The 11414-nt window shown below is 34.4% G+C and overlaps 3 protein-coding genes across 3 annotated transcripts; 1 reads left to right on the top strand and 2 right to left on the bottom strand.

Annotated features, from left to right (window-relative positions):
* Positions 1 to 19: 19 nt before the first annotated feature.
* On the bottom strand, positions 20 to 1267 carry LOC109186470 (protein ODORANT1-like). The gene is made up of 2 exons (XM_019336461.1): positions 825 to 1267; positions 20 to 697 (listed from the first exon to the last, which is right to left on the bottom strand). Exons 1-2 carry the CDS (start codon positions 1085 to 1087, stop codon positions 151 to 153), a joined length of 810 nt encoding a protein of 269 aa, XP_019192006.1. The 5' UTR covers positions 1088 to 1267; the 3' UTR covers positions 20 to 150.
* Positions 1268 to 7585: 6318 nt separating this feature from the next.
* Positions 7586 to 8392, top strand: LOC109186473 (21 kDa protein-like). The gene has a single exon (XM_019336463.1). The coding sequence runs from the start codon at positions 7632 to 7634 to the stop codon at positions 8214 to 8216; it is 585 nt and encodes a 194-aa protein (XP_019192008.1). The 5' UTR covers positions 7586 to 7631; the 3' UTR covers positions 8217 to 8392.
* Positions 8393 to 10387: 1995 nt separating this feature from the next.
* LOC109186471 (21 kDa protein-like) lies at positions 10388 to 11059 on the bottom strand. Its single transcript, XM_019336462.1, has one exon. The coding sequence runs from the start codon at positions 11007 to 11009 to the stop codon at positions 10413 to 10415; it is 597 nt and encodes a 198-aa protein (XP_019192007.1). The 5' UTR covers positions 11010 to 11059; the 3' UTR covers positions 10388 to 10412.
* Between the last annotated feature and the right edge of the window lie 355 nt (positions 11060 to 11414).

The following is an 11414-nucleotide window of genomic DNA, read 5'->3' as shown; positions in this document are numbered from 1 at the left end:
GAAAAAAAAAAAAGGGAAATTTAAGCCCCTTCAAACCACGCTTTATATTGTATTCTTATTCTTCAAGTTTGCAGGACTGGTAAAATTGTTTATACATTAATATCACGTGATGATCACATGTCCATCATATATATCATCAGAACTTCCAGCTTATATTATATCCTGTGTGTGAATCTCCATGTCCATGTTCTTGGGAGGCTGATTACCAGGCAATAATGCCCAGCTTTGATCTTCACCAAAATCTTGCAAATCCATGAGCCATTCTGATGAGCTTCCATGAGAAGATGATGACATGGCAAAGTCACTGCATTCATCTCCTCCAAAACTCCATGACAGATCGTTGAAAAATGTGTCTGACAATAACTGGCTCATCCATGGGTCATAATCAGCTTCTTCCACCTGTGGACCTGCTGCAAACATGGCTTCCTTGCTAGAGCACTGTTGATGTTCTTCCATTTTTGGTAGCTCTTCTTCCAGATCATCATCATTCTCTGCAGGTTTAAGCTTTTGATCATCACCAGAATGTAGTGATAATGAAGATGGTGGCAGCATTTCTTCATCATCATCTTTCTGTAATGGCTCATGTGTCAGTGGATCTACTCCCATCTTTATAAGCTTCTTCTTTATATGAGTGTTCCAATGGTTCTTGATCTCATTGTCTGTTCTCCCAGGTAATCTTGCTGCAATTTTCGCCCACCTATATATCCTCAAAAAACACAAGACTCTCTGAGTCGCCGGTCGCCCAACACAAAGATAAACCCAGATAGTATATATATATATATATATATATATAATGAAGATGAGTTTATTAATTAAGAAGCTACCTGTTGCCGAGGCGTGCATGGAGATCAATGACCAGCTTCTCTTCCTCTTGAGTAAGAAGGCCGCGCTTCAAGTCGGGGCGGAGGTAGTTAGTCCAGCGGAGGCGGCAGCTCTTGCCGCAGCGGCGGAGGCCGGCGAGCTTAGGGACGGCGCGCCAGCAGCAGTGGCCATTGGTGAGGATGAAAGAGATGAGCTTCCTATCTTCCTCAGCAGTCCACGGCCCTTTCTTCACACCCAACTTATCACAGCAAGGTTGCCTGCCCATAACAATTAAGCAATCTTGCTGCAATGCTCTACCTAGCTAATCCTTGGAGCCAAATGAAGAAGAAGAAGAAGAAAAGAATTATTATTATTATTACTTTTCTCAGATACGGATCTGTCCCAGAGGCCCACTCGATCACCACCTTCCTTTATATATATGAGAGAATGAATGATGGATGAGCATGCCGGCCTTTCCTTGGTAGGAGTTGTTCCCTATATATAGTGTTTTCCACGCTCAAACTAACTCTCTCGCGCGTTCATTCCACTGTCCCTTGCTCCCTTATTGCACAAACCCTTCATATTAACATCATTGGAGATAATATTACCTGCCAAGCACCTTGTGTCTCAGATGACATGTAGTGACCTCTCCTATGTAGGAGGTCATGAGATCGAGCCTCAGTGGAGACATCCAACTTTAAATTAGGTGTTTGTTTTAGGGTGTTGGGTGTTCCTTTCCCCTCTTGGCTCTTGGCTCTTGGCTCTTACAAGCTAAATGAAGCATGTAAGTGGAGTTGAGTGGCGTGGCGTCACGCGCATGCATATAAGAGTTGGGGACTATGTTGTGGACAAGTGCTTGGTAACTAAAACATGATATGATGGCTACTTCTTATTGGGCACCACAATTGTAAGTGGGCCCAATGATGTGATACAACAAGATGGGCCTTCAGTCCCATTGGCCCATGTATGAACCTTCATTTTCAAACTACATTTCATAAAGTTTTAATCTTACTCAAGCATTGCCTCACTCCTCCGTCAGCATCACTATGTTAGGTGCTTTCCTCAATCCTCTCCAGTTGCTTATGTTGTCAGCAAATGTTTATTTCTCCTTTGTATTCCATTTTACTTTTTTTTTTTTTTGAATGAATGATCACATTAATTCAAATCTGAGAAGAGAACATTAAAAATGATATTTGATGGGTTTGAGAACCACTCCATGCAATCAACATAGAAACAGACTGGTTAGCTAATAAATAAGTCGCCTGATTCGTAAATCGCCTAGAAAACGATAAATTAATATGAGTAAACATACTCATTAAGTTTTTAATATCAACTAATACTAAATGAAAAGATAGATCATCCAAGATTAAGTTGAGACCTTGCACCACCCGAAGAAAACCAGTCTCAAGAATGATTGTCAAAATTATGAGATTTAAGCCAGCTAAGTGATCCATTTTACTTTTTATTCTGATCCCCTTATTTTGACAATCTTTTTTCTTTCTCATTAAGGTTTTACTATTTAATTTTCTCCTGTCAAAAATATCGAATACAACTATGTATAATACATCTAGTTATATTGAGAGCTATCTAGTATATCAATGGTACATGATATAACTAGATATAGTTTATATGTTTGTGTTCTATACTATTAATACCGTACCAATAGATAACTTAAGAAATGACAATTTACATTATAAATGGGCTAGAAGGTATTGTGTACAATTTGTGCCCAATTTGCAGAATGAACTGGACTGCAGACCAAAAACCCTAATACCTTGAGATGATAAAAAAAAAGTGTAGCACAATGACTTTGGGCTCAAGGCTTGTTACCTAATTTACACATTCAATTGTTTTTGGGCCAGTTTGAGTGGGATATTTGGGCTCACCACACGTTTTCTTAATTAGTAGATTAGGATCATACGCTGAATATAATCTTATTACTTATGTGTACGCGCCTGAGGGGGGTAAATTATACTGTGCATCCGTATGCACCACCATGCATGGTGCATACGAATGCAAAAACGACGTCGTTTTATTAAAAACGCGCGTGTCACTTAAAAAAAAAGTTCAGTTTCGATTTTCAGCAACAACATTATATTGTGCATAATTTGAACTATATATCCCGAATCAATGAATTAAAATTCCAGAATCGATGAACTAAAATTCCAGATCTATGAACTAAAATTCCAGAATGAATGAACTAAAAATCCATAATGAATGAACTAAATATCCAGCATGAATGAAAAAAATCAGTTTCAATTCACGTCTAAATATCCATAATCAATGAACTAAAATTCCAGAATCTATGAACTAAAATTTCAGAATGAATGAACAACATAATGTTGTTGAGGAGAATCGAAACTGAATATTTTTTTTTAAAGTGGGATGCGCGTTTTTAATAAAATGACGTCGTTTTTGCCATCCATATGCACCATGCATGGTACATACGAATGCACAGCATAACGATCCCGTGTGGGGTGTCGAGCAAAAAGTGATTAGAATATTAAGATTTATGTCATGCCTATATGTGAAACCAAACTTTATAACTAAAGAAAAAGATGTCAAAAGTTCTGACCACTTTACTAGGCGGTCAATATTACCAAGAAGGGATTTTGCATCATCCAAAAGTGATTGTCACAATTATTTGTGGCTACAAATTTTAGAATTTTGATCACTTTTGAATGGTTACACATTCAAAATTTCTATTAAGGCATGTATTATATTATATTATATTATGACATGATATCATTATATTAGGATGACTGAACAAACTAGATCACATTATATACAATAGAACAATTTTTCCTTTCATTGTAGTTGAATAGTAAGAAAAACGCCATAGTTATTCATAGTGGTATAATTAATGATTGTTAAATAAATTTTTTTTTAACTAAACAGCCTATCATATGCTTTTTAATTTATACAATTTGATAGTAAATTACACCACATTAGAGATTGGCCGACTAACAAAAACTAACCCAAGTACATAAAGTACGGCTGGATCCAAACATTATTTTTTTGTAATTATTATGTTAATTCTGTATTTTAACGTTTTAAAGCTATGGTTTCTCAGATTAGTCGGTTACCCGCCCATAACTAACACGCTTCACTCTTAAAAAGCTAGGAACATCATTCAACTCTTTCACACACTGCACAATTTAACTAACACCTCACATGTCTCCCATTCATACCTAATTACTAATAATATATACTACGAGTAATTAAAAGTCAATATTATATTCAATAACCTCTTAACCCTCATGTCATGATTTAGCTAGCACTTGTAGGTTTGGCAATTTAGCCTGGTAGGTAAAGTTCCAATAGTTATTGTGTGGCCAACAGTTCAAAACTGATATCGTTTCGCGCAATTTTTTTTCACATAACCTATTACACGGAACATTATTCTAACACATAATATATATTATCTTATTTTAGGAATTTCATTATTTTAACTCATGATAATGTATATTATTCTAACACATAATGTATAGTATTTTGTAGAATTGAATACTATTTTTGTGTGAATGCTTTGGCCGTAGTTGCCATCCTTCTAATCTCCCATCTTTTATACCAAGTATCTTTTGCCTTTTTAAAGTTGTACAAATTCCAATATTATATTATTAAAATGAGACACATTTTCATCATATGATGGTGACATTATATTATAGAAAAAAAATGTAAATTAAATAATAAAATGAAAATCAAATTTATATAGTACAGTATTAATATTAGTTTCCTATTCAAAGAATCACATAATATTAGTACATATAATATTTTACTATGTACGGATTCATTATTTTTATTTTTAGATCATGACTTTATTATTATTATTATTATTATTATTATTGTTGTTGTTGTTGTTGTTGTTGTTATTGTTATTATTGTTATTGTTATTATTATTAAAATACTGCAACTGACACATATACATAATATCGTTATAACATCAATCACGTATTTAATAATCGCATAAGATATAAATTAGAAAATTTAAAAATACGAAATATACCAATGACTTTCTGATTCACTGATACCAAGTTGTTTTTCTATGTGGGAGTAGTGGGTTTTAGCCTCGTTATTCTCTTATAATTTTTTAAAAAAAAAACACACACACATTGGGAGAAGAAGAGAGTGAGAGCATTTTTGTCGAATACTAATAAATAGTGTCTCAGCTTTCGTGATTAAGAAAAAAAAAAAAAAAAAAAAAAACGTACGTCCGATTGCTACATTTAACGTTTTTTAACAAAATTAATTTTCTACCCTCTGGTCGGCATTATATATCGGCGTTTCTCTACCGTGTCGGTAGCAAATTAAATTTCAAAATTTCAACACCACAAAACATTACCCACTTTCACTATCTCATCAATCTCGATTTGATTCTCTAATTTATTATTTAAAAATGTGGATGGTTGAAAATTTAGCATTGAAATACAAATTAAATATTGTATTGTAGAAGAACTATTATCCTAGATTCTTAAAAGCGAACTTGTTGCTCCAAAACTTACAGAACGGTATTTGTTTCTTTGCATCTTGAACAAAGATTGAACCTTGCATATCTCTTCAGAGTAATATACCATCTAGGAGAAAAGAGAAGTGATTATTGCCCCGTTTGGTAAAATAGTTAGCTTATCAATCAATTTTAACTTATTTGACTATATTAGTTGTTTTTTTTTTTTTTTGAATGCTACTAGCTCTATTACATTGTAGTATCTGTTCATATACTTTCTCAACCTACTGAAACACAAAGAGCCAATAACGCCTTCACTGAGGCTCGATCTCACAACCTTCCAAATGGAAGTCCAACCCGGGTACCATTAGACCACATAGTCCTAGTGACTATATTAGTTGTTTAATTTGGTTAAAAAATTAATAGTGTTTGATTAGTTAGCATTTTGTAATAACTTATTGCTCCAAAATGTTAAAATTTAAAAAGTTGTCAAAGTAGCTTTTTCGATTAACTTTTTGAGAAAGTCATTTTGTATGTAATCAGCTATCAGCTAACAACTAATTTACCAAACACTTTTCTACAATTAGCTAATACTATCAACTAGTCAAACCACTAACCAATCAGCTAAGAATTATTTGTCAAACACTCTCTATGTGTTTTCTATGGCTTTGTTTGGTAGCATATATAATTAGCTTATTTGTCAATTTTGACTTGTTTGACCACTATTAACTGTTTGACTTTGTTAAACAACCAATATGAGTGTTTGGTTAATCAGCTTTTTGTAACAACTTATTATTCCATAATGCTAAAATTCCAAAAGCTGCTCAAAAAAGTTTTTTCGATCAGTTTTTTTTTTTTTTTAAAATAAATTATACTCTTAAATGTCATTTTGCATGTAATTAGCTATCAATAAACAATTAATTTACCAAACATTTTTTTTTACAACCAACTGATGCTATTAACTACTCAATCTGCTAACGACTATTTACCAAACACCCCCTATATCTTTTCGTTTGTCTAAATGTAGACAAACCTTGTCGTGTCTTATACATATGAGGAAAAAATCACTTATTTCATTACTGGCCACAATATATGATGAGGAAGAAAATATGGTTTATTGGAATTGTTTATTGATCTTCTTAGTTTAAGTCTGTCAACTATTAATAATTTACGATCGGTATATTCAATTACTTGCGGGAGTTGTTTATTAGTGTTCTTGGTTTGAGTCGATCAACTATGAGTAACCTAGGTTAGATTATTTTCTTGTGATCCTTTGTCAGCTAGAATGACGAGGGAGCATCACCTAAAGAGCACATCTCAATAGAATTAATTTCACTTTTGGTCCCACGACTTTTAATGTTCTATCACTTTTGGTGCACAACTTTAAAATTTTTTAATTTTGGTGCTTAACTTTGTTATTTTTATTAGTTTTGGTCCATTCGGCCAAATTGACAGCGAAATGTTGTTAGATTTTATATTTTTAGGGTAAAATTGTCATCCCAAGGAAACATTTTCAATATCTAAATAAAATCACTGTAAAATCATATCTATAGGTGTTTGATCGATGAGAATAATGGGGAAGACGGACAGAAACCAGACAAATTTATGGGATTTATAGTTTCGACCATTGGCAAACTCTTCTTTTCCTCTTAATATGATTTTTCTTTTGTTTAAATATTGAAGATCTTTCCATGGTATGACGATTTCGCCCCTAAAATATAAAATCCGGAAATATTTTACCGTCAATTTGACTGGAAGGACCAAAACTGATACAAATAACAAAGTTAGGCACCAAAATCGAAAAAATTTAAAGTTGTGCACCAAAAGTGATACGAACTCAAAAGTCGTGGGACCAAAAGTGAAATTAGTTCCATCTCAATATTAACCACAAGTTTTGGAGACTTTGGTCAACTTTGACCAAGGAACTTTTCATTTTTCCAACAATGACTCAATTAATATTAATCAAAAGTAACTTGTATTTAACGGTAGAAAAGTAAAATTGTACTCCGTATTGAAGTTAATTTTTTTTTTAGATTTAGTAAGTATTATTGCACTAATTAATATGGTCCAAGTACGGTCAGCACATTATTAATTTATTTCAACGCCGTACCAAATGTAGGCAAAAAAAATTAATAAAATATAATAAGCCTTGAAGCGTTTTTCCATTATTAACCTCAAATTAATGCTTGATTAATGGATTTTTGACTTATAGACTTATAGTTGTCCTCTGTTTTCCAATAAAGTTAGCCCAAATCACACTGCGCACGATAGCGTGGAGGGCCCTAAATTCTTGTGCCCATAATCATTCATATTCATTTGCCACTATAAATACGCTGCGGCCATTCTTTATTTTATTCAAGATCTCTGCCTGTCATAAGTAAAGAAAATGGCGAGAGTGTTGGTTCAAGCTGTGGCGGTGGTGGTGCTTTCTATCTTGTATGTTTCCGACACGGCGGAGTCGGCGGCGGCGACGGTTGCTACGAGCTTCATCAAGACCTCCTGCAAAGCCACCACGTACCCTGATCTATGCGTCACTTCCCTGGCGGCGTACGGCCCGACCATCAAGCGAAGCCCGCAGCAGCTAGTGCAGACGGCCCTGTCCGTGAGCGTGGACCGGGCCCAATCCACCAAGGGCTTCGTCGACAAGCTCTGCAAGTTCAAAGGGTTGAAGCGCAGAGAGTATGGGGCTCTGAAAGACTGCCTGGACGAGATGAGTGACAGCGTGGACCGGCTGAGCAAATCGGTCCGGGAGCTCAAGAACATGGGCCGGGACTTCCAGTGGCACATCAGCAATGCCCAGACGTGGATTAGCGCCGCCCTCACCGACGAGAACACCTGCATGGACGGGTTTGCCGGCCGGGCCTTGAACGGCAAGATTAAGGCCTCCATTCGGGCCCGTGTCACCAACGTTGCCCAGGTCACCAGCAATGCTTTGGCACTAATCAACCAGTTCGCTTCTAAGTACAACTAATCAACCTAGCTAGCCTGAGACGTCGTCGCTGCTTTAAGGTTGTCCGTTTTAAGGTTGTCTGTTTAGTGTTTTATAAAGGCACTTCACTAAGTCATGTTTGCTTGGATGGCTTTGGAATTTTGTTGTAAATTGTCCGTCAAATTAAAGTTATAAATATACCCTAAAAAGGTTTCAACCCTTGCCTATTTGGGTTAAGTTTTTTTTTTTTTTTTTTTTTTTTTTTTTTTTTTAATGAGCGCTGAGTATCAACCGTCACTATTTAATTGTATATATTGTCTTAGCTCACCAGCTCAAGTTAAAGACGTTCTATGAGTTAAACTTGTAATCTTGTACGGAGTAATAACTAAATTAACAGTTTGTTCAACTTAATTATATTGTTTTGATTAAGTTAGCATCTTGTAAAATTTTAAGTGAATTTTGAATAAAATCTAAAAATAATTTAATATAATAATAATAATTGGATACGAAAAATTTTATGATAATAAAAAAATTATTTGTCCAATATTGAACATCGATCTGTACGAGTTGGCAGGTTGTAACGAAATGAATAAAATATTGAGGAGGTAGCAATTATTGGTGAAAATTAAATGGTCTTGTCGGGTGAATGGTGTTGCCCATAATGTTGTCAAAACATGGCACGGACGAAAAATCCACTTTCAAAAAAGTCGAGCAATATAATCCATATATATAATATGATGAATAATACAAGGTTGGCACGTACTGTTCTAAGTATCTATATATCCTAGCTAGCTAGCCACGTTCATTTTAAGATACCCAAATCACATAATAATTATTATATAATAATGTTAATATGTGCCAGACAATTCATAATAACGCGACTATTTACAATTTAAATTACACACACATATATACCATGTTAAGAAATTGACGTTTTGTAGCTTAGTTTACTAATACATGGTTAAAATATTATATATACCAGAGATATTTATAAAGATGGGAACAAATTGTGGGGACACACTAAGGAAGCATTTGTTCACTACTTATTTTTTGCCTAACCTTATCAGAAATAGGAATGGCAATGAGATGATGAAGCGGGAAAATACATATTAACCTGCCACCCAACCTCGATTTCTATTATCATTTTGATTTTACGGATGAAACTCAATTTATAACTTTAATATATAAAAGACTATACAAAAAATAAACTAATTTAAATTATTCATAACTGACAAACTTAATTAATCTGAATACGTCAATAGGCAAATCTCACAAAAAATCAAATTTTACTTAAGTCAAGATTGTTTCTAAAGTTTCTTTCTTCTGATACTCTAGAAAATGATGGTGATATGTACTGTAGTAATAGTGTGCGTTTTGGCCGAACAAAAGCAGGCAGAGTAGCAGTGTAATATTAAAGAAATCTGGAAATTTGGAAAGATGTGAAAGGCAGATCGACAAAGACGACTTTAATTACCATATGCATACCCACGTGATTTGCGGCTGTAAAGCAGGAAAAAAGAATACGAAATAATGAAGAAGAAAAAGAAAGGTGTGGTGGGCAGTAGGTCCAAATTGCTTCTTTTAATTTAATAGTTTTTTTTTTTTTTTTTTTTATAATGTACAGAAAGTTTAATACAATAGTTTATTACAAATCTGGTCAATCTATATATATATATCGTATTATACATACACATACGTATAATTAACGTATTTCACGTACATGTGCAGTCGTAACTCGTACGTTTTTGGTCAATTAACGTTGGTACGTTACATGCTTGAAGTCATACTCCATCAACTAACCAAAATAAAATATTTATCCAATGTTTTTTTTCGTTATTTACTTTTAATTTACAAAAAATCTCAAAACCATTAGTTTTGATTTATGAAAAATTTATAGTCACAATTTAAATGTGCATTTTATGTAAAACCAAACTTATGAGTTGTGATCCTATTTGGTAAGGACCACACAAAGATAATCAGCTAGTTAGGATAGCCTAATTTGTCCATAACTGATCGGTTCAAATGAAAAGTACCAATAAGCTACTTTCTCAAAAAAAAAAAAAAAAAAAAAAAAACCATTTTAATTAGTAGTCCATATTAACAATTTTCAAAATCCAAAGAAATAGAAATTAACCATCCAAATATATATATATATATATATATATATATATATATATATATATATATATTAATTATAATAAACATGAAGGAGAGGAGAATGCATGCATGCGTAGGTTTTCAGTAAAGATGGGTGACGAGGGACAAAGCATTGCTAGCAAGCTGTGTTACATAATAAATGAGGTTTCTAATCTGGCGCTTCCGCGCCGCGTCGACTTTCTGGCCGGAAAATCCATCCATGCAAGAATCTATGTCGGTAATAACGGCGCTGGCGTAGGTCTTGGCGTTATCCCACTGAAACCGCCCGTCCTCGTCGCCCAGATGTTCCATGGCGTCCAAGGTATCCTTCAGTTCATAAACCGCGTCTTTCAAATCGTCAATGCAGTCCCTCAAGATTGCACCCTCCGTCGTGGAAATCCCTTTCTTCTTCTTCATATCCTTGACGGTCAGCGTGGCGTTCCGTGCCGCTTGCACCGCCACCTTGAGCGCCGCCGTGCACATATTGGTGGCGTTTCCCTTCACCGACGCCGCGTACGGCAGCAGTGTTTTCAGGCAAGGGTAAGGATAGGTGGTGGCATTGCACTTTGTCTTGATGAAGTTTGTGTACTTTGCCGGCACTCTTTTCGAGGTCGAAGTTGCAGCTTCATTCTGGGACACGAATAATGAAACAACTATGACGAGGAGAACTGCGATTTTTGTAATGGAAGAGGATTCCATGACTTTCGAAAAGGTAATATAAGATAGATGTTTCTTGATCACTTCTTAAACTGGAAACACAATGTATTATCGATTAATTGTACGAGTTAAGGATTGAATTTATAGAGCTTTAGTGTCAGGTGGAATGCGTTGAACGTGGATCGGATGATGTTTATTATGTTTAAATAAATCAAATGAAGTATAATGTAAGTTTAATAACGCCCTAATTAAAGTAACATGCAAAAAAAATTAAAAAAAAAAGTAATATATTACTTTCAAGATTGGAGCTTTGATCTCAATTGTGTAGAATCGCCGCAGTTGGTTTAGTTTTACACTTTTTATATACACATAGAGAATAGAACCCAAATCTAACTAATTTAACTAATTAACCTAATTGTCTATAACTAATTTAATTAACTACCTTTT

The sequence above is a fragment of the Ipomoea nil genome, unplaced genomic scaffold (assembly GCF_001879475.1).
Source record: "Ipomoea nil cultivar Tokyo-kokei standard unplaced genomic scaffold, Asagao_1.1 scaffold1407, whole genome shotgun sequence".
NCBI classification, from domain to species: domain Eukaryota; kingdom Viridiplantae; phylum Streptophyta; class Magnoliopsida; order Solanales; family Convolvulaceae; genus Ipomoea; species Ipomoea nil.
This window is presented reverse-complemented; position numbering and strand designations above follow the sequence as displayed.

Bases quoted from the DNA above. Each gene is read 5' to 3' on its own strand.
- LOC109186470 (XM_019336461.1), bottom strand. From the start codon at position 1,087: ATGGGCAGGCAACCTTGCTGTGATAAGTTGGGTGTGAAGAAAGGGCCG. The intron at 698-824 runs GTAGCTTCTTAA...GAGGATATATAG, and splicing joins CATGCACGCCTCGGCAACAG to GTGGGCGAAAATTGCAGCAA.
- LOC109186473 (XM_019336463.1), top strand. From the start codon at position 7,632: ATGGCGAGAGTGTTGGTTCAAGCTGTGGCGGTGGTGGTGCTTTCTATC.
- LOC109186471 (XM_019336462.1), bottom strand. From the start codon at position 11,009: ATGGAATCCTCTTCCATTACAAAAATCGCAGTTCTCCTCGTCATAGTT.